Here is a 21,137-nt window from a genome sequence, read left to right as displayed (position 1 = left end):
TGGGTGTTTGTGGTGAAACAGAAAGTGGATGGCACTGTGGATAGATATAAGGCACGACTCGTGGCAAAAGGGTTTACTCAGACATATGGGATTGATTGCCAGGAGACCTTTGCCTCTGTTGCAAAGCTGAATACTGTCCGAGTTTTGCTATCTTGCGCAGTTAATCTTGGATGGGATTTACAACAACTGGATGTGAAGAATGCCATTCTCAATGGAGAATTTGATGAGGAGGTATACATGGACATTCCACCAGGGTTCTCTTGTGACAAAAACCAAGGCAAAATGTGTAAGTTGAAGCATGCACTTTATGGGCTAAAGCAGTCACCTAGAGCATGGTTTGGCCGGTTTCACAAGACCATGATTTCTGTGGGCTACAAGCAAAGTAATGCTGATCACACTCTTTTTATAAAGAGGGTTGGTGGAAAACTTACTGTTCTTATAGTCTACGTTGATGATATTGTTGTCACAGGCAATGATGGTGATGAGATCAGCAATTTGAAGACTTTTCTTGGACAGGAGTTTGAGATTAAGGATCTAGGAAAGCTAAGGTACTTTCTTGGGATTGAAGTTGCCAGATCTTCTAAAGGCATTTTTCTCTCCTAAAGGAAGTATGTCCTAGACTTATTGGCTGAAACTGGTTTGTTGGGGTGTCACCCTTTAGATACCCCTATAGATGCTAGTGTTCGTCTCAAGGAAAAAGAGGGAGAACTTGTTGATAAAGGCCGGTACCAAAGATTAGTGGGGAAGTTGATTTATCTCTCACACACACGTCCCGACATTGCTGTTGCTGCGAGTACTATGAGTCAGTTTATGCATGACCCTTACTCTTCCCATATGGAGGCAGTTCTTCGTATTCTTCACTACTTGAACTCATGTCCAGGGAAAGGAATTCTCCTGTCTCCACATGATCACCTACGGATAGAAGCATACACTGATGCGGATTGGGTTGGCTCTCCTGATCGCAAGTCCATTTCTGGGTATTGTTCTTTTGTAGGTGGCAATCTTGTCACTTGGCGTAGCAATAAGCAGAATGTGGTGGTTCGTTCTAGTGCCGAAGCAGAATTTCGTGCTATGGCACAAGGCATTTGTGAGTTGCTTTGGTTGAAGGGTTTGCTACAAGATCTTGGTGTTCCTATTCGTCTCCCTATGATGTTGTACTATGACAACAAGGCTGCAATCAGCATTGCACATAATCCAGTACAACATGATCGTACCAAGCATGTTGAAGTGGATAGGCATTTCATCAAGGAAAAATTAGAAGAAGGGCTGATTTGTGTTCCTTTATTGAAGACTACTAATCAGCTTGCTAATATTTTCACCAAGAGACTGCCTGGAAAGATGTTTCATCCTAACTTAGTCAAGTTGGGCATGTTTGATATTTTTGCTCCAACTTGAGGGGGAGTGTTGAATAATGTAAACCAGAATACCGTGGGGGTATTCTGGTCCTTTAGGGGTTCTATTATATGTTTTATGTATTGCTTAGCTAAGTTGGCTAAGCTAGGGTTAATGCTATTAATATATGGCTTGCTTGATAACATTGATCATTTAAGCATTCTCCCAATTTTCTGTTTTGTTAACATCATAAAAACCCACTAAGAAGGAAAAAAGAAAGAAACTACCATTCAATGTCTTTCCATATTTCTTACCAATATCATTGTAGAGGTATTTTTCTTCCCCTGGAAAGTAGTCAATTTGATTATCATAGGCATCAGGTTGCATGCAGCCTTGGAAAGTGAATTTTGTGTTTTTTGGATTGCCAGAATAATGCATAGGGTTCCCCGATTTCGAAGCTATCTTGGGAGAATTGCCACCAAATGGCATATTGATATCATGCATCATGGCATTCTGCATATGTTATGGAATGTATCAATCATAAGAATTAAGTCAACAGAAATGGTGAACAATAATATTACACAACTTGCAAAAATTTTTTGTAAAGCTAATTCAACTGATAGACTACACAGTAAAAATTGCTTATTTTGGATGAGAATAATGATTATAATGCACATACTAAGAAAGAAAAGAGATATATGTATATCCTATAGCCAAATCCAGCAAGGAGAGTGGCCTTGCGCTCTAGAAAAATCTTTTCCAAATCTATGATCTACACTTTACAGCCTGTTCTTTCTCCAGAAGTTGAGCATGAATTATATTCAATTGATTTGAATATTGCCAACGTTATCCAGAAAAACCAAGGATACAAACTCAACCTTGCATTGGCCAAAAAAGTGATGCATCAGAGAAAGACAAGAGGACCATTTTGAAGTATCAAAATAACCCTATTGCCTTTAGGAAAGAACCTTGCTCATTGCACAACCCAGTAGCAAATTCTGGTTTCAGTAGTTGAAGCAGATTTGCAGGTAATGTGACATGATTCTTGATGCTTTTTCATTTGGTCTCTATTACGGATTAACAGTCCATGATAAAACTTGAGTCTTAAGAAATATATCAATGTAGCTAAAGTTTAATTGAGATGTAAGGTATTCAAGAGCTGACATGTATGGAACAGTAACTGAAGATGGGCATTGGTCAAACTATAATTTATGGACTGGTTCTTTAGATACATTCATGAAGCATCCATGGTGTATATAGCACATAAAACCACCCATCCAATGCAAGCACTCACAGATTCACATGCACACACAGACTGACACAGCAATTCATATGCTAGAAGACTGGCCACCAAGCCATGCTGGCATCAGTATAACTCTGCTATTTTGAATTTTGTTTCATCCTCAGAACTATTTCTTGTTTGGAGAAAATAATCCTGTCTCCCAAAGAAAATCTTAGATTGGCTACCTTGCAACCATTCCTTCTAGGTTAACAGGCTTTCACTTTTCAGTATTTCTCTCTATCCCCCCCCCCCCACACAGCTGACGTCTTCTTTCTTAGCTGTGTAATATGGACATCAAACAAGAGGTCACACCCCCTGCTTGTGATTCTTGAGAATTTAATGCCACGTAAAACCACCTATTCAACGCATCAACTCACAGATTCATATGCACACAGACTGACACAGCAATTCATATGCAAGAAGACTGGCCACCAAGCTATGCTGGCATCAGTGTACGTCCTGGGTGAAGCATTAAATTCTCAAGAATCACAGGCAGGGGTGTGACCTCTTGTTTGATGTCCATGTTACACAGCTAAGAAAGAAGATGTCAGCTGTTAGGGGGTGGGGGAATACAGAGAATTAAGGAATACTGAAAAGTGAAAGCCTGTTAACCTAGACGGAAGGGTTGAAAGGTAGCCAATCTAAGATTTTATTAGGGAGACAGAATTATGTTTATACAAAGGAGAAATTGTCTAGTGTTATTTTTATACAAAGGAGAAATTGTTCTAGTGTGACAAGAAACTCATTTTTCTTACCTACAGCTCACAAGCTAATTCAGATGGTATAAAATGCAGCCAGTTTAAAATGGAGAAAGAGTAGTGCACCCAGAAAAATTCTTACCAGTTCAAGCTCTTCGTCATCCATGATGTATTTAAAGTTCTTGGATGAGTGAAATTTCTTAGCCTTTGGTGGTGAAGAGCAACCATCGAATAATATTCTAACATAAATCATGCAGCAAGTGAATTAACTTTTAGATGTAGGTCTGACTTTTTTTTCTCATTCTTTTCAATGATTCCAACTATTCAGATAATTAGAAACACATCTACAATAGTAAGATGTACAGATTCCATAATAACTGCAAGTTGATTATTGGTTGCACAAGATACATGAAATCTGGTGACGTATTTCACGGATACAAATAAGTGCATGAAAACGTCAAAGCACACAAATAAATAACTATAGCATCAAAGCTCCAGAAATGAAGTTTGCAGACTGAGTTTTGGCCCATCACAACTCACTAAGACACTAACCTTACCTAAACTACATGGGACCGGTTACAGTGATCCTCTTATGCCATATCTGCTGTTAATTTACAAGCATTAATATTTTCATTTCAACTTAGATCAACTTCAGGCTTCCTTTATCAAATTCTCTCTCTCTCTTCCCCCTCCCCCCAAAGCTAGGTTGATGGATAACAGAAGCTCTATTAGTGAAGGAAAAAAGAATGCTTGTCTACATTTTTGAGAACCATTCAACAAATATAAAAGAACCAGACAATTATAACGGATATACCCATTCCCATAACAAAGTCTAGGCCTAACCTCACTGCGTTTCAGGATAACATCTGCCAGCTCATCGGCTGGAAGTGGGGATCCCTGAAAAATGTGCCTAAATGAAGAAAAATAGACATAATACATCAAATTAATTGAACAAATCTCAATGGCCCATAAGTCCCTCCTTTAATCAATCCTAAGCCATTAGATGAGTCCCCATGAAAAGAGTGGCGATACGCTTATTGATAGAGAATGGAAGGCTACGGTATAAAGATAACAGCTCTACTTTCCTGTAATCACCTTCCCCTATCACTCCTGAAAAGATTCCTTGCAAACCATTTAATTCTAAACCTTTCTTTATTTTCATCTTTATCGAAGCTTCTTAACTTCAAGTCAGTGGCCTAGTTCCAATGAATTACCTACAGTTTTATTTTCTTTATTGATATTGACTCCTTGCAAGTGTCTTTCTCTCTGTTGTTTTCATTAAACAGTTGTTAAAAAGTAACTCCTGCATCTTTGAATGATCTCCCAATTCTCTAATTCTTTGGCATCCCTACTCTTAATGCTTGTAAAAGAATCTAGGCCCCTGCTCTTCCTCTCTCTCTTTCTAACAAGTATATGTACATCATCATCACCATCCTCTCTTGAGTCATAACTAATAAATCATGGAAGACATACAATATCTCAATTACAAGAGGTATTATAAATTAGCTTTCAAGTTTCAACCACTAGAACAAAGATATAAGTTCTTGCCTTTTTTAATTCCCAGGAAAGGGGAAGTGCAAGAAAAAGATTAGTGAAGGGCAAGGAAGAAGGAAAATATCACAAAAATGGAATATATCTGAAGGATAATGGGAACACATGGGCATCAATTGTTCATACATTTTTGTCTTCATTAATTTTTAAATTAGAACCTACTACAATTTTTGAAACATCAACTTCTCCATATGGGGGTTTGTATGTGGTGTATGTATAATAGTAAAAATAATACCTAAAAAATAAGGCAACATAAAGATACACATGCATGTAACTGTAACAAAATGGTAGGTTCTACCAATTCAAATATCGATGAGTTTTGATTTGGAAACTATACAAGAAGCATCAAACTAGGATGGTTACATAGACGCACAAGCTGATCGATGTTGAAACAAACAACAAATGTAAGAAGAATCAAGCAAATGAGAACAGAGAACAGTCCGAAAGAGACTACAGATCGAGTGTCAAGAAGCTTAATATCAACAGGCATTGACCTGTAGCATATGCAAAATGCTATTCACTATGTGCCATTGCTCTTACAAACAGTGTGACGCTAATAAACAGGTGGGTTACAGCGAAAGCATTCAAACCCTAGTTCTGTTATGCATTGCTCAGAAACAATAGTAATAGTCAACAATACTAGCAGTTAAGAAAAAGCCACCAAAAAAAGGTTGAGAACTATATTCAAATGATTATACTCCAGCCCTATGACCTAGCTAAGTAAATTTAAGCTGCTAAGTACAATAGTGGCAACATGGCAAGTTGATAGCTGAATGAGTATTTGTCTTCTAACATACATTGAAATCTGTTTGAATTTGAGTTGTTGCTAATGCGATTAAGAATGAATTAATCCTCATATTTAATGTCCAAAGATTAATAGCCAATAAAAGATAGCAAAAGAAACATCATATGAAGAAAAGCATGTTTTGTTCTCTATCAAATTTGCGGGGAGGGTTGACTCGATTAGATCAGTTCTCCAATCCTTTTACATCTATTGGTACGGTATTTATGGGCTTCCTAAATCCACCATTAAAGCCATAGAATAGATTCCGTGCCTTCCTCAGGAAAGGAAAAGAGTGCTCCAAATTTCTCCACTCCCTAAGTTGGACAGCTATCTATCTTCCCAAAAGAGAGGGTGGTCTGGGTATCTGTAGAATCCATGATTCTAATATCACAAGAATTCTCAAGTTGCTTTGGAATATCTCCTCTAAGCATGACTCCATCTAGGTCAATAGGGTTTACTCCTATCTTCTAAAATCTGAGTCAATTTGGACTGTTCCCGTTCATACCGACTCTTCGTGGGTCTGGCATAAAATCCTTCACCTTCGCCCTCTATCCCTCAAGGCTACCATCTCCAAGATCATTGATGGGAATTCAACCTCCCTCTAGCTTGATCACTAGCATCCCTTAGGTGTTCTCCTTTCAATTGTAGGCGCTCGCTTTACTCCTCAGGTATTCCTAAATATGCCAAGGTTTCCTCTATTACTTTCCATGGTTCTTGGGCCCCCTCCCTTCCCCTCTCCCGAGCCTCTCCCCAGTTTGGGCCTCTCTCCCTGTTGGAATATGTAATCCAGAATGTCGTGGGGGTATTCTGGTCCTTTTGGGGGTAGTTTAATTCTTATGTCATTGGGTTTAAGTTGCTACTCTTATAGAGTCAGTTAGTTAGGGGTATTTCTGTCCCTTTGTAATTTTCCCCTATATTATAAATAGAGGGGTTACCTATCAATGAATAAGCTATTCCATTCTCTCTTTCTAACTCATGGTTCTGCTAACATGGTATCAGAGCAGGCAGGGGTCACGGTATCGAGTCCCCCTGGGAGCGGGCAGATGTTGAATTATTTATCCACCTGTGTCCCCCTTTGGATAGTCCGCCGCGTTAGAGCTCCTGTTTGATATACATATTGTTTCCTCCCTTTCCTACAAGGTCGGCCTTTTAGAGGAAGCGGTTCCAACATGGTATCAGAGCAGGCAGGGGTCACGGTATCGAGTCCCCCTGGGAGCAGGCAGGTGTTAAAAAATTATTTATCCACCCGTGTCCCCCTTTGGATAGTCTGCCATGTTAGAACTCCTGTATGATATACATATTGTTTCCTCCCTTTCCTACAAGGTCAGCCTTTTAGAGGAAGCGGTTTCTACATGGTATCAAGCTGGACTCTACTGCAACTCTATTTCTTCCTATTTTGTTCAAATTGGGCATTAGTACTTTATACGCGCCAACTTGAGGGGGAGTGTTAGAATGTTGGAGTTTTTTTCTTATTAGTTCAAGCTGGATCTTCTTTCTTTACTTATGTGTATAATCCAGCTTGAGGGGAAGTGTTGGAATATGTAATCCAGAATGCCGTGGGGGTATTCTGGTCCTTTTGGGGGTAGTTTAATTCTTATGTCATTGGGTTTAAGTTGCTACTCTTATAGAGTCAGTTAGTTAGGGGTATTTCTGTCCCTTTGTAATTTTCCCCTATATTATAAATAAAGGGGTTACGTATCAATGAATAAGCTATTCCATTCTCTCTTTCTAACTCACGGTTCTGCTAACACTCCCCCTCCCACCCCCCCCAAGCCTCCACCTCTGACAAGATCCTTTGGCTCCCCTCCCATAATGGCCTTTTCAACTCTAGATCCGAATGGAATTTTGTTAGACATCGTGGTCCCCTTGTCCCTTGGCACAACCTTGTGTGGTTTAAAGGCCACATTCCCTGCCACAGCTTCACTGTATGGAGTCTTTAACCAATGCCTACCCACCCAGGCTTTCCTCCATCACCGCCACCTTTTTGTCTCCCCCTCCTGTATCCTTTGTTGGAATGTTATTGAGGACATTGACCACCTTTTCTTCTCTTGCCCCTTTGCATGCTCAGTTTGGAAAAAAGCCTTAGACTCCTTTTGGCCCCGTAATAGGCGACCTTTACCCTTCTCTAGGGAGTAGCTTTGGATGGATATGTCGTTCTGCGGTAGTTCTGTTTGTGATGTTGATGATAAGTTTGCGTTCGGTGCAGTTATATCTCATATTGGATGGAGCAGAATCTTCAAAGATGGACTTCCAATTCCCGTTCTCTTGACATCATTTGGAATGCCATCTTTTTTTATGTTAGCTCTAAGATTCACTTGTTACCTCATAGATCTATTGTAGACTCCCCAAGGAACAGGCATAATGTTGTATCCTGGGGCTTACTTGTCTTTCTTCTTCTTCCTTCCGGCCCTTCCTAGGGTTCGCGCTTTGTATAGTTGCCCCCCCCTCTCCCTGTGTATACCCCCCCTTCCCCTGCTCTTCGTTTTGGTAATGAATTATTTATTCACCAAAAAATGAAAAAAAAAATGCTTTTGGCTAGCTACCTTTAAAGCTGAGATATATGAGAAGGCTCAATGGTTTTAAGGATCAAGAACGGCAATCTATATAAGGTTATCCTCCTGAAATATCATTACAAGTGTCACAAACTGTATTGCCCTCTCCAACTTGCATCTCCAGTATAAGAATACAGGATCTTTATTACACGCCCTAATGAGGAATATTTCAAACATCCACATCCAAAAAATAACAATTACCCGCCAGGTCTTGGTGAACAAACTGGTGTTTCCATCCCCACTTTACCTAAACCTGTAGGCAAGAGAAACTCTAATTAAAATTCATATTTACATAGAAAAAATAAATTTCATGCTGATAATCTTCTAAGGCAGTGAAAACCTCATAAAACTGCCAGTAGTTGGCATTACATAGATTAAATGTATAAGATTCCTGAGAATGTAAACGTAACTGGTAGATTAATGAAGATACATTTCTCTGAAGAGATTTGAGAAAGCAATGACCAATATATCTTAGTCATAAGTTTGGTATTGATGCAAATTTTTTGGCTGAAATTTGGATTCAGTCCCTATACTGGAATAGTTCATGTGTCGCTAACTTTTCATTTTGGATTCCCTCCTTTTTGGCCTTTTTTCCAGATTTTTCGGATGTTCAGAATTTTGCTGAAATTACTTTTTGGACAGAAATTGTTCCTAGGGCAATTTCATTTACAGATTATGGGTTAGCCAAAAACCAATATAACAACTGTATGTAGGGAGATTCAAACCTGGTCCTTCCCCCTTACAAACTCATAACTTAAACACTAGACCAATTTCGTTCCTTGTACAATATTCAGTAGATCAATTTCATTCCTTTTTATTCATTGTTGCTTATCGCTCCACCAACACTTGCTCCATACTACATTGTTGGTCTTTATATTGTCCTATAAAACTTCCCTTTAAGGTTTAAGTGGAATATTTTGATCACATGAAACTCCTGAAGCACTCCTCCATTTAACCCACCATGCTTTAATTCTATGAGCAACATCTTCCTGAATTTCGTTGATGTATACGCAGACGCTGCCCTTCCCTAACACTTTGAGCTTTTAGGTGAAACGGTAGCAAACAAATTTCCCTTTCTTCATATAAAATGAAATATAAATATCTAAAGGGTAATTATCCATGTAACAATGGAAGGTGATGTTTCCAAAAATCACAAGACAACTCTGAGCCATCGACTTTTATGCTTTTTTTTAATCTAAACCGTCGATTCCCACTCAAGAGTTGGGAGAGTGCACAGTAATATTTAGAGTATTACACATGCATGGACATACACGGGATTTGTGTCAATACAAAAGGGGGTATTTGATTGAATTAGACTCCGAAATTTGACATGTGGCTAATTTAGGCCATGTCCTCTCTATCCAATGGTCGGAATGGACATATCATCTGTCCATGTGGTATAATAAATGCTTTGAGACTTTTTGAAAAATAACAGAGCATTCCGGTCCCCCCCCCCCCCCAACTGCTGCCTATGTGGGAATGCTCCTCAAGATGTGGACATCTTCTTTGCCTGTCTGTTCTCCTCCGCGATTGGGAAAGGGCTGCTCTCCAAATGTTGGCCCCATCATGGAACCAGACATGACATTTGGTGGAACTTCCATCTGTGATTCTGTGGGCAAGCTTGCCTTTGGCACCACCATCTATCATATCTGGTTTCTTGTTCGAGCATAACCTCAGAAGGTGGTCCTCCAACTCCAGATCGAGGCAGCAGATTATTGCTTCTATTTCTTTTGACCTTAGAAGCAAACTCTCATTGGCCGTCACTCATTGCATTGACTCCCCACGGAATAGGCTAATTGTGGATTCGTGGGGGTCTCCCTGTTTCTTTGACTCCTTCCCATGCTGCCTCTTGATTAGGCTGGGATTTGCTTGTATTTTATTTTTCTTTCTCCCTCTATCTTGGGGAGCCCTTGTAGCTCCCTTCTTTGGTAATGAATTTTTTATTCACCCCACAAAAAAAAATTCACTTTGGGGTATCTCCATATCATCAAATCCTATCCACAAGATTTTCACTCTTATTTTTACTAAAGTTAACACTTCATATACTGTGTATTAGTTTGACTTATTTTAAATCCTTTGACCCTAGAGCATTTTTTTTTTTTTTTGTGTTTTTTTTTTTTTTGGGTTTTTTTTTGGGTGGGGGGGGGGGGGGTGGGGGGGGGTTGGGGGGGTGGGGGGGTGGTGGGGTGGGGGGGGGGGGGGGGGGGGGTGGGGGGGGGTGGGGGGGGGTGGGGGGGGGTGGGGGGGGGTTAATTTTTTTTTTTTTTTTTTTTTTTTTTTTTTTTTTTTTTTTTTTTTTTTTTTTGGGGGGGGGGGGGGGGGGGGGGGGGGGGGGGGGGGGGGGGGGGGGGGGGGGGGTCTTGATGCAGCAGTGTATAGGATCCTCGGATACTTAAAGTCATGCCCTGGAAAGGTCTTCTCTTCTCTAGAAATGGTCACTGAGGATCGAAGCATACACCGATGCTTGGACTGGCTGGATCTATTTATCGAAGATCCACTTCGGGATCTTGTACTTTTGTTGGTGGGAATTTGGTTACTTGAGAAGTAAGAAGCAACTTTGTGGTGGCTAGGTCAAGTGCCGAGGCGGAATTTAGAGCTATGGCTCACGGAGTGTGTGAAGTCTTGTGGTGAAGAGACTTGTTCAGGATTGGGATTTGAGACATCACAAACCTATGAGTTTATATTGTGACAACAAGGCAGCCATAAGTATTGCCCACAACCCGCAACATGATAGGACCAAGCATGTTGAGGTTGATAGACATTTTATCAAGGAAAAGATTGAGTGGGGGGGGGTCAAAGACCATCGTACCCCTTTTGTGAAGACGAATGAACAAGTGGCCGACATCTTCACCAAAGGACTTAGCACTCATCACTTTGATTTTATTGAACAAGCTGGGTATGTATGACATATACCACCCAGCTTGAGGGGGAGTGTTAAGAATAGGAGTTTAAGGGTATTCTTGTATATAACCACATGTATTTTATATTTCTTCATTATTTGTATAAGGCGGGGGCCCCTGTGTAATTAGTTATTCTTTTTCAATATAAGGAAGTTTGTCTCTAGTTTGAGATAGAAGAGATTAAACACAACCGTATGTGCTCTTCTCTTTCCCTCTCTTTTCCTTCTTCTCCTTCCTCTCTAAAACTGAACACCCTCCACATTTCTAACCTGGCATTTATCTCCGCTGTTGTTTCAGCCACCAAAACTATATCATCAACAAAAAGCATACACCATGGCCTTTCATACTGAACGTTTTTAGTTATCTCGTCCATCATCAAAGGAAAAAAGATATGAGCAAGGGTTTGGCTAGATTTTTTTTTTTCCTTTTATGATATCAGCCTCCCACTTGATGCATCAACCTTCTTTTGCCCAGCTTGGGATTTGCTATACAAACAGATATGTCTTCAAGCTCAAGGTATTGATGGAGTTTATTACAGCACAAATGTGATATGATAATGTGTGAGACACTAATAAATGCACTTGGTTTCAAAAATAACAAGATTATACCTTCTACAGAAAATGCAACATGAGCTTCACGTAGAGGACTTTCTTCTGCATTGCTATTTGGTCCATCATCATCAAGTACATCAAGAATAGATAATTCTGAAAGAGAACAGAGAAGATAACCACTAGATGAACCCCTAATGTTAATATCAATCACAATAATTGCATAGACTGTAAAGGGATCGAATGGATAAAACTAATCAAGTGACAAGACGTCTTTACGGTTTACAGTAGCTGTTCTCCAGTAATCCAGCTTATCACCATTTCCATCGGAAGAGTAGTTATGAGGAGATGGTAAACTATCAGGTACATTGGAGAAAACCCTGTTAGTAACAATATCAGCTTCACAGTGAAACATACTGATGTAGAAAGCTGAGAGATGCAAGCAACCACCATGCACAGAAACATACAGATCACACAATCGCTTGTATGCATATAAAATGAGTGCAAAAGTGATCTCACTCAAATAAAGGAAGTACTCGATTTATATTGATACACAATCCTTAGTCAAAGGGCTATGAACCAATACAAGGTTGAATTAAGAATTCACTTGAATGAAGAGATAGTTTCCCTGTGTGCAATGTTCAAGAAAATTGAACAAAGCATGTGTGGCATACTTCTTTGGTGATTCAGTGTCCACTTGATGGTTTGATGGTACATTTTCTGTTTCAGACACACAAAACTAATTATTCCGCATATGAAACATCATGATTCGAGAATTTTAATACCAGTAGATAAAATTGAGTGCCACACAATTGTAAAGATTAGTGGTTGGGGAGTGGAACTCACTTGCTTCCTTCAGATCAACAGACTCTCTACTAGAGACCTCATTCGGGATGCTTCGCATTCCACACTTTAAGTACACTGGTGAATCATTGATAACTGGATTTTCCTTTGCTTTTACAAATATGAAAAAGGAGGCATTTGAGAGAATTTTGAGCATCACAAACATCCAAACATTTGAAAGGGAAAATGGCTAGGAGGTTAACCACATAGCTTGTCTAAAAAAGAGGGGGGAAAGAAGACAAAAAGCACCACTAATGAAGTTAATCATATTGCATCTGCAACATACAAAATAGAGACCCCTCCAGCAGTCAAGAAACAACAGATACAGATAATGTGGCATGGATGCAATGAAGTCGTTGAGATTGATGACTGGAAAGGCCACTATAATTGGAAATGAATGCATTTGAGAGATGTTAGGGGTAGCAGAAATAGCGAGAATATGAATGAAAGTTGATTGAGATTGTTCTGTCATTTGCAATGGAGTATTATTACAGCAACGAGGAGTGATTCAAATAGAAAAGAACAGAATGATGAAAGCACAAAACTGATGAAAGGACTAATCAAATTTGTAGGATAAAATTTGTCAGTTTTTGCTAGAATCTTCTACTTATCAAAAAATCTCCCCAAGATTCTTTTATTTTTTCTTCTAAATTTAAAAGACAAGTTCATAACAAGATGCGGCAGGTCTTGAACATTAAGGTAATCTGTAGTCTCTACAAATATTTAAAGACTTTATCAAGCAAAAAAAACTGATGAACTACATCAGTCAAAACCCCAATTGGCTACTCTGATTAGTTGCCAAAACCAAGCAGATTTTCCTGGGCTATAGGATAATTCCATTGAGGTCCGACTTTTTATGCACACCACTCAAGGTAATGGTGTTGTGGCTATCAACAATTTGATTTCTAGAGGTTGTGTTCTGCCAAATGTGTTTTTTTTTTTAAGGCAGTGCTGAAACAGCTCCGTATCTATCATACTGTTGCCCTTTCACTACTCAAGTTTGGAGGAAAGCTAATACATTTACTGGGGCACAATGTGTCCCTCCTGTTCTTATTTCTGATTTTCTAGAGCTCTATGAACCAGCACTTGCAAGGTAAAAGTAAAGAGGCTGTGGATACTTACTCCTGAAGCAACTTTTTTGAACATTCGGGGAGTAGAATGATGGGGCTTTAAACAATCATGTTGTGATTGTACATGTGATGGTAAATAGTGTTAAACACCAATTGATTTTGTGGCCTCTCAGACTTTTGATTTTCACTCTCTTAGTATCTCAGATATCAGATCTCAATAGGATACTTTTCTTTGTATAGGGCTATATTTGTGCAGTCTCTTTGGGGGTCCATATGCATATATTTTGCCAGGACCCTGTATTCCTTCTCAACCTTTTATCATTTCTTTTTCTTAATACTATGACTTTATAGATATATATGTACTTCATGCAGTCAAAAACAAAGACTAAAACTCAAAATAACAATGAAGTTAAATAGAAGGGGGGGGGGGGGGGAAGAAAATCAAAGAACAAACAAAAGCATGTTGTGGAGTAAAAAAGTGTAAATCTTTGGGAGTTTCAAGATCATTTACCAGTGGTGCAACCAGAATTGCTTTCTTCAGTAACTGTCTTTAAGTTCAGCAAATTAAGGATATCCAGTGACCGAGGTTTGTCAAGGAGTTGGACTTGTTGGCCACAAGGAATCATTTCATCAGCACAATTCCCCAACTCAGCAGTCTGTTTTTGCCGCTTCCTTTGCTCAAAGTACTGTCTTTGCCTAAGAGTTTTGCAGATCAAGGTTAAAGTAGGTCAATCTACTGCTTTTGGGACAAGGTCCTTGCAATTGTGAGAAGGCACATCCATCTTTATCTTACTCCAAACGCTAGCATACTGCCATATTCATTCAACCACAGAGGAATATATAGAAGGAACTGTTGTATTTCATTGGTTTCCAAATTTCAAGATATTATTCGAAATATTTTTGGAAGCCAAATTGCTTAGCATACAAACGGAAATAGGAAGAAAATTGAGAGACATATCTTTTACCTCTTTTCTGTCGACTTTCTTGACTGAAGTTCTCCCCATCCACCATGACCAACATATATTGTGCATACAAGAACCTCAAAGATGTCAGACAGAAATTCAACATTGTTTTCTAAAATAGGGACAAAACTTCAAACAAGTTCATCAATTAAGTAACCATAAATATCATGAGTGAACAATAAGGAACATTATGATCTTTTGATGATACATCTCCACAACTAAATTTAACATAGAACTTAGATACTTGACAAAAGGCACTTGCTTCTAAGCAACAACAACAACAAACTCAGCCTTATCCCAACTTAATGGGGTCGGCTACATGGATCCAAAAAAAAAAAAATAATACTGACAAATGAAAGGTGGCAAATGCAAAGGAAAAGAAAGATAGAAGTAAGAGGAAGTGAGAAACTATGCACAGCCCAACAAGTCAGGAGAATCTTAGCTAAATGGGGTCTGCTACATGGATTCTTGCCCTCCACTAGGATCTATCCAAAGTCATACTTGGCACAAGACCTAGAATATGCATGTCCTTCCTCACAGCTTCTCCTATGATCATTTTAGGCCTGCCCCTACCTCTTTTAGCTCCTTCGATCATGATCATATCACTCCTCCTTACTGGGGGCATCCCTTGGCCTCCGTAGAACATGACCATACCACCTCAAATGACTCTCTCGAAGCTTATCATCGATCGGAGCAACTCCCAAGTTAGCTCTAATACGATCATTCCTTATTTATCCTTCCTAGTTTTCCGCACATCCATCGTAACATCCTCATCTCTGCTACACATAACTTCTCAATATGACATTTCTTAACTGCCCAACATTCTGCCCCATACATCATAGCTGGTCGTACAACTGTCCTATAGAACTTTCCTTTAAGCTTTAATGGAATATGTCGGTCACACAATACTCCGGATGCACCTCTCCACTTCATCCATCCCACTCTAATGCTTTATAAGACACCATCCTCTATGTCAGCTTCCTTATTTATGATGACCCCAAATATCTAAAATAGTCACTGTGCGGTATCTCCCTTTCCCCAATACGCACCATGTCAGTATCCATCATAGCATGGCTGAAATTACACATCATATACTCCGTCTTTGTTTTACTAATCTTAAATCCTTTTGTTTCCAAGGTTGATCTTTATAGCTCTAACTTAGCATTAATCCCTACTTTTGTCTCATCCACCAAAATGATATCATTGGTGAATAGCATACACCAAGGGACCTCTCCTTGAATGATCTTGGTTAGGTCGTCCATGATAAGCGCGAAGAGGTAAGGGTTTAATGCAGAACCCTGATGTAACCCAATCGTGATTGGGAATTCTTTGCCTTGGCCTCCCACAAATCTCACACTTGTCACCACACCCTCATACATATCTGTAATTACATCAACATATGTACTCGACACCCCTTTCTTTACTAGAACATATCGAATTAAATCTCTAGGCACTCAGTCATAAGCTTTTTCTAGGTCAATAAAGACCATATGGAGATCCTTCTTGCTATCTCTATATCTTTCCATGAGCCTCCTCAATAAGTAGATAGCTTCTATCGTGGATCTACCTGGCATAAAGCCAAATTGGTTCACCGAGATATGAGTCTCTCTTCTCAAACGGGCTTCAATAACCTTCTCCCAAAGTTTCATAGTGTAACTCATTATATTACCTTTATTTTTCTAGATCGGTACTACAATGTTTCTTCTCCATTCCATAGTAGTTAAGGCGCCTAGGCGAACCAAGGCGAGCAAGGAGCCAAAAGACAGGGCGACACCAACAAGGCGACAAGGCGACGCCTAGGCGACCAAGGCAACACCAGAAATTAAGGCGTGACAAAGGCGCTTGGACGCCGACGCCTTGACAACTATGCTTCATTCATCTTGCATCTTCCTTGTGTGCATAATCCTGTTAAACAGCTTGGTTAACCAAAAAAACCCATAGCTTCCTATGGTTTTCCACACTTCTATTGGAGTCTTGCCTACTTTCATCTTTTTTAAGGTTTCTTTAACTTCCGCCACACTAAGCTTTTGTTCATATCTATGGCGTGTGATATCATGTTGAATAATGTAATTGTCCGAGTCAATTCTACTCGAACTATCTCCATTTAGTAGGTCACAAATTTACTCATCCCATCTCTTTACAATGTCTTCATCCCTTACCAACACTCTTCCATCATCTCCCTTGATACACCTCACCTGATTGAAATCTCTATTCTTCCTTTCTCTCATCTTACCTATCTTATAAATAGCTTTTTCCCCTTCTTTTGTGTTTAGGTTGATATAGAGATCCTCATATTTCTTTGTCCTAGCCGTCCCCACAATCTTCCTAGCTTTGTTTCTGGCAAAAGAATACCTCTTCTTATCCTCTGTGTCATTAGTCCTTTGCCATGTCTTAAAACACTCTTTCTTGGTCTTAATGGCTGCTTGGACCTCAACGTTCCACCACCAAGCTCCCTAAGGGCTTGCCGACTACCCTTCGCTTTCCCTAGTACATCTATGCAACCCTCTTTATACGAGCCATCATCTCGTTCCACATCACATTGGTGTCTCCCTCAAAGTCCCACTTTCCTTGTTGGACCACATTCTCAGTAGAAGTCTTTAGGGGCTCCCCTTTTCATTTCCACCACTTTATTTTAGGGTACATAGGTTCCCTCCTTCTGTACATCTGCGCACAAAGGTACAAATCTAGAACCACTAGTCTATGTTGGGTGGTTAGGCTCTCTCCAGGGATAACCTTACGGTTCTTACACACCGATTTATCTACCCGTCTTATTAGGAAGAAATCTATTTGGCTGGTGAGATTCCCATTTTTATAGATAACTAAGTGTTCCTCTCTTTTTTCAAACAAAGTGTTCACAATGGAAAGATTATAAGCTACTACAAAGTCTAGGATTGAGGTCCCCTCCTCGTTCCTCTCTTCAACCCCATAACCGCCATGAACACTTTAATATCCTCTACGGTCCCTCCCAACATGTCCGTTCAGGTCACCTCCAATAATTATTGATTCATCCTGGCCAAAGCCCTGCAATAAATCATCCAATTGATCCCAAAATTGACACTTACAACTTTCATCCAATCCTACTTGGGGTGCATATGCGCAAACATGAGCTGGTCTGCTTCACAAGTGAGGCTTAGTTCATTCATGCCACACAGGATGGGGACCATGGTGCATGTGCAGTCTACTCGAGAGGCCTGAGTATGGATGAGAGTGGTATGCATGAGAGGCAGTGGCATGCACCATCATATGCCACAGGGAGCACCGGTTCCGACTATACTGAGTGTGGTAGATTTAAGCAGTTTAGCTCTTCATCGTCATTACACTCCGAGTATGAGAGTCAATCACACATTAGGTCATATTTTGTGGATAGCATCCTCCCGTTCCCAGATACCAATCATACATGCTGGTGACTCAAGGTTTAGAGATCTATACCCTAGGTTACTGTACCTCCAATATGTTGATGATCTCATTTATAGGGCTATTATGGAGGACTTCAATCGTTTCTTCTACCATACTATGACATGGTCAGCTTTCATGATACAGTCAAAAGATAACTTGATTTGGCAGCAGCAGCAACATTCTAGTGGTTTCGATCTGGGCTAGAACTTGTTTTGGTACAAGGAGTCTAGGACTCTGGGAGGGGCATAGGGGTGACTTGTTGCTTGTATTGTTGACTCCACTATATTTTACTCTTTGTAACAAACCATGTATGATCGATGGTTTATGTCTTTATGATATGGTTTAAAATTTGATATCTATTCATTCCTAATGCATATTTAAGATGTTTTCCGTGAATTTATGTGTTATAGTACTAAACATTGTGTGGAATAGGCCATATTAGAGAATGTATACAACGTAAACTACCAACTTAGGGTCTGAAGTCAAACTACCATTTTGGATGTGATTATTTAAAATCTAAAGGTTCCACTATGTTTAGAAGCCCTAAAATAGGATGTCATCGAAGTTTCAGGACCTAATTTGGCCATTTAGCCCTCGAAACCAGCCATCAAAATTTACAGAAAAAAAAAATGTACAATTTCCAACCGAAATTTCGGTTTTGGTCGAAACATTTCAGTTTCAAGCCTAATCGAAACTAGGCTCGAAACCAAAACTTGAAACCTTGCTTAATACATGAACAAAATTTTAAAGATCTATATTTATATGTGGAGTTTAACATTTTTCTAATACATTCTTTACCTTTCTGACTTAAAATTCAAGTTTAGTGTTTTGTTATTGTAAATAATGAGAGTATTAAGTATCTTATATCTTGTGGGGGTGTGGGTATACATTTACACAAACTGAATCCAACCCATTGACACCCTCAAATAATATTTACCAATTTGAATTAGTAAAAAATGGTACGTGATGCTTTAGCATCTCAAAAGATAATTGTCATTCTTTTCCTCTTTCCTTGTGTAGGAATTTGAAAAAGAAAATGTAACAAGCAACAATAGGAAAATTCTAAAGGTAACCTCATTCCAGATAGTACTTTTGGGTTTGGGTTAGCAGTGACAATTAGGAACGATAAAGTGAGGAATGATCATATTAGAGCTGGTTTGGGAGTAGCTCTGATACATGATAAGCTACGAGAAAGTCGTTTGAGGTGGCATGACTATGTTCAATGGAGGCCTTTGGATGCTCTAGTAAGGATGAGTGATTTGATTCAGATTGAAGGAACTAAAAGAGCCAGGGGGCAGACCTAAAATGACTTTAGGAGAAGTGAAGAGGAAAGACATGCATAGCTTAGACCTTGTATCAAGTATGACCTTGAATAGAGCTGATTGGAGGGCAAGGATCCATGTAGCCGACCCCATTTAGTTGGGATAAGGCTGAGTTGTTGTTGTTGTTGATAGCAGTGACAATTGGTCCACTGAGATATTGTGCATCTGAGATACTACGTGAAAAACCTGATGATTTGTTATGAAAACGAAAAAATGGTCCTAGATAGAGTGGAAAAGCAAAACAGGAATCAGTGATTCATAATGGTTGGATAAGGGTCCTTGACCAATCAGCCAAAGAACTCATCACATGGGATCATTGGCATCGGGAACCTCATAAAATAAGGGGATGGTAATTATTTTCCAGACATTTGATTGGATTGTATTAGCATTTCTGCTCACAGAATCAATGAGGCTAAAATTTTATTTCTGGTATAAATAACCACCGCCACCAAAGAGAAGAAAGGCTAGTCTTCTAAAACAAAATGGTAATTTAGGTATACCAGTTGGGAAATCAGAGGTCTAGTGCCCATGCTACTTACAGTGGCCACTTTCCGTCTTGAACCTCCCATCCATTGCAACATTATACCGACAACACAGACTGCAATCACAACCAAACCAACATAAAACAATCTATTGAAGGGAACAAAGAAATATCAAGCAAGCTTTCCAAAACTGTGAAATATTATCATTACAAAAAGGAATATTCATCATGTCGCATTAGTTAATTTATAGATGCTGAAGAGGTTTGAATGCTGAGATGTTACTAATTTAGGCTACATTCAGCTGAGAAGTTCTCCAAACCCCAAAGATTATAAGAATATTTCAGTAGCTAAATTGACAAAGTTTAACTGAGCGAACAAAAGTGGCAAATCCAAAAGAAGTGAAAATAAATGGCATAAGTCGATAAATAATAAGGCTAATCTATTAATCAGAAACCCTAACTCTTCAAGTCTAATATCGTTCAATCAATTGAACATTTATACTAATTGACCAAATACTTAACCTCCAAAAAAAAAAAGAAACTAGAAGCAATTTCGGCTTCTTCTTCTCATGAAACTGTACTTCTTCAAAACAAAAGAAAGGTCTTCTAGATTTGGATCTTTCAAGAGCAGAATATACAAGAGAAAAAACGAGTTAGCCAATGACTGTTTGAAAACGATCTCAAGCTTCAACTCCCCGACGATATTTACAGGAAATTAGTACCTCTCGGAATACCCTAAGGTGCTAGTTGCTACTAGATACTTAAAGTTGAATCGTCATTAATCCAACATAAGCTTAAGCAAACTTAGGACCAAACGGAGAATTGAAATTCCTCACTGTTAATAGAGAAAAAGAAGCTTCCGGATCGTACGATGGATTGAAGACTCGCTCTGCAACAAGAGATCAGAACTCAGTTTGATAGGCACGGAGGTTCTCGCTCGACAAAATGTTCAAAACACCACTTATGGAGGAAATGTGCTTCGTAAATGAGAAAGGCGGGAATGCTTTAGCAGGGGCGGGTTTTATAGTCACGTTTCAACGCCTCAACGGTCATTTCTGTAACAAAAAGCGACTTCCAGATATATCGTACGCGGTGTGCGTAGTTCGCAACCTCACAACAAATTTCGTTCACCTCTTTCTGGTACGTCCGGTTTAGGCTATGTTTGGTAACGATGTTTTTCGATGTCGACTTAAGCTCATTCCACGTCAACATCCATTCGGAACTCGGAAGTAGGCTTTTGGTCTGTTTGGTTCTATTTTAAACCCGGAATGAGCCTGGTCCAGATTAAGTTCATTAAAACTTGGGCTCATGTTCTCTGTGCCACAGCGCAGGCTGCGCCCAGACACATGGGTCTGCCACTTAGGGGGGCAGGGTGGTCATTGCGCCCACCCCCATGTGTGTGGGAGCAGCCTGCAC

General features: G+C 39.5%; 1 protein-coding gene across 1 annotated transcript in view; it reads right to left on the bottom strand.

Annotated features, from left to right (window-relative positions):
- LOC122672453 overlaps positions 1-20,742 on the bottom strand; it is a 33,942-nt gene extending 13,200 nt beyond the window's left edge. Inside the window, exons 1-11 of the mRNA XM_043869924.1 lie at positions 20,597-20,742; positions 19,780-19,838; positions 14,526-14,548; positions 14,072-14,256; positions 12,494-12,601; positions 12,322-12,367; positions 11,927-12,027; positions 11,708-11,803; positions 8,401-8,452; positions 3,455-3,551; positions 1,647-1,845 (exon numbers count right to left, since the gene is read on the bottom strand). Of these exons, the coding sequence (XP_043725859.1) occupies positions 1,647-1,845; positions 3,455-3,551; positions 8,401-8,452; positions 11,708-11,803; positions 11,927-12,027; positions 12,322-12,367; positions 12,494-12,601; positions 14,072-14,256; positions 14,526-14,548; positions 19,780-19,821 (949 nt within the window). The 5' untranslated portion in view covers positions 19,822-19,838; positions 20,597-20,742. The remainder of the gene's footprint in view (positions 1-1,646; positions 1,846-3,454; positions 3,552-8,400; positions 8,453-11,707; positions 11,804-11,926; positions 12,028-12,321; positions 12,368-12,493; positions 12,602-14,071; positions 14,257-14,525; positions 14,549-19,779; positions 19,839-20,596) is intronic.
- Positions 20,743-21,137: the final 395 nt, after the last annotated feature.

The sequence above is a fragment of the Telopea speciosissima genome, chromosome 8 (assembly GCF_018873765.1).
Source record: "Telopea speciosissima isolate NSW1024214 ecotype Mountain lineage chromosome 8, Tspe_v1, whole genome shotgun sequence".
NCBI classification, from domain to species: domain Eukaryota; kingdom Viridiplantae; phylum Streptophyta; class Magnoliopsida; order Proteales; family Proteaceae; genus Telopea; species Telopea speciosissima.
Note: the sequence above shows the minus strand (reverse complement) of the source record. Positions and strands in the feature narration are given on the sequence as shown.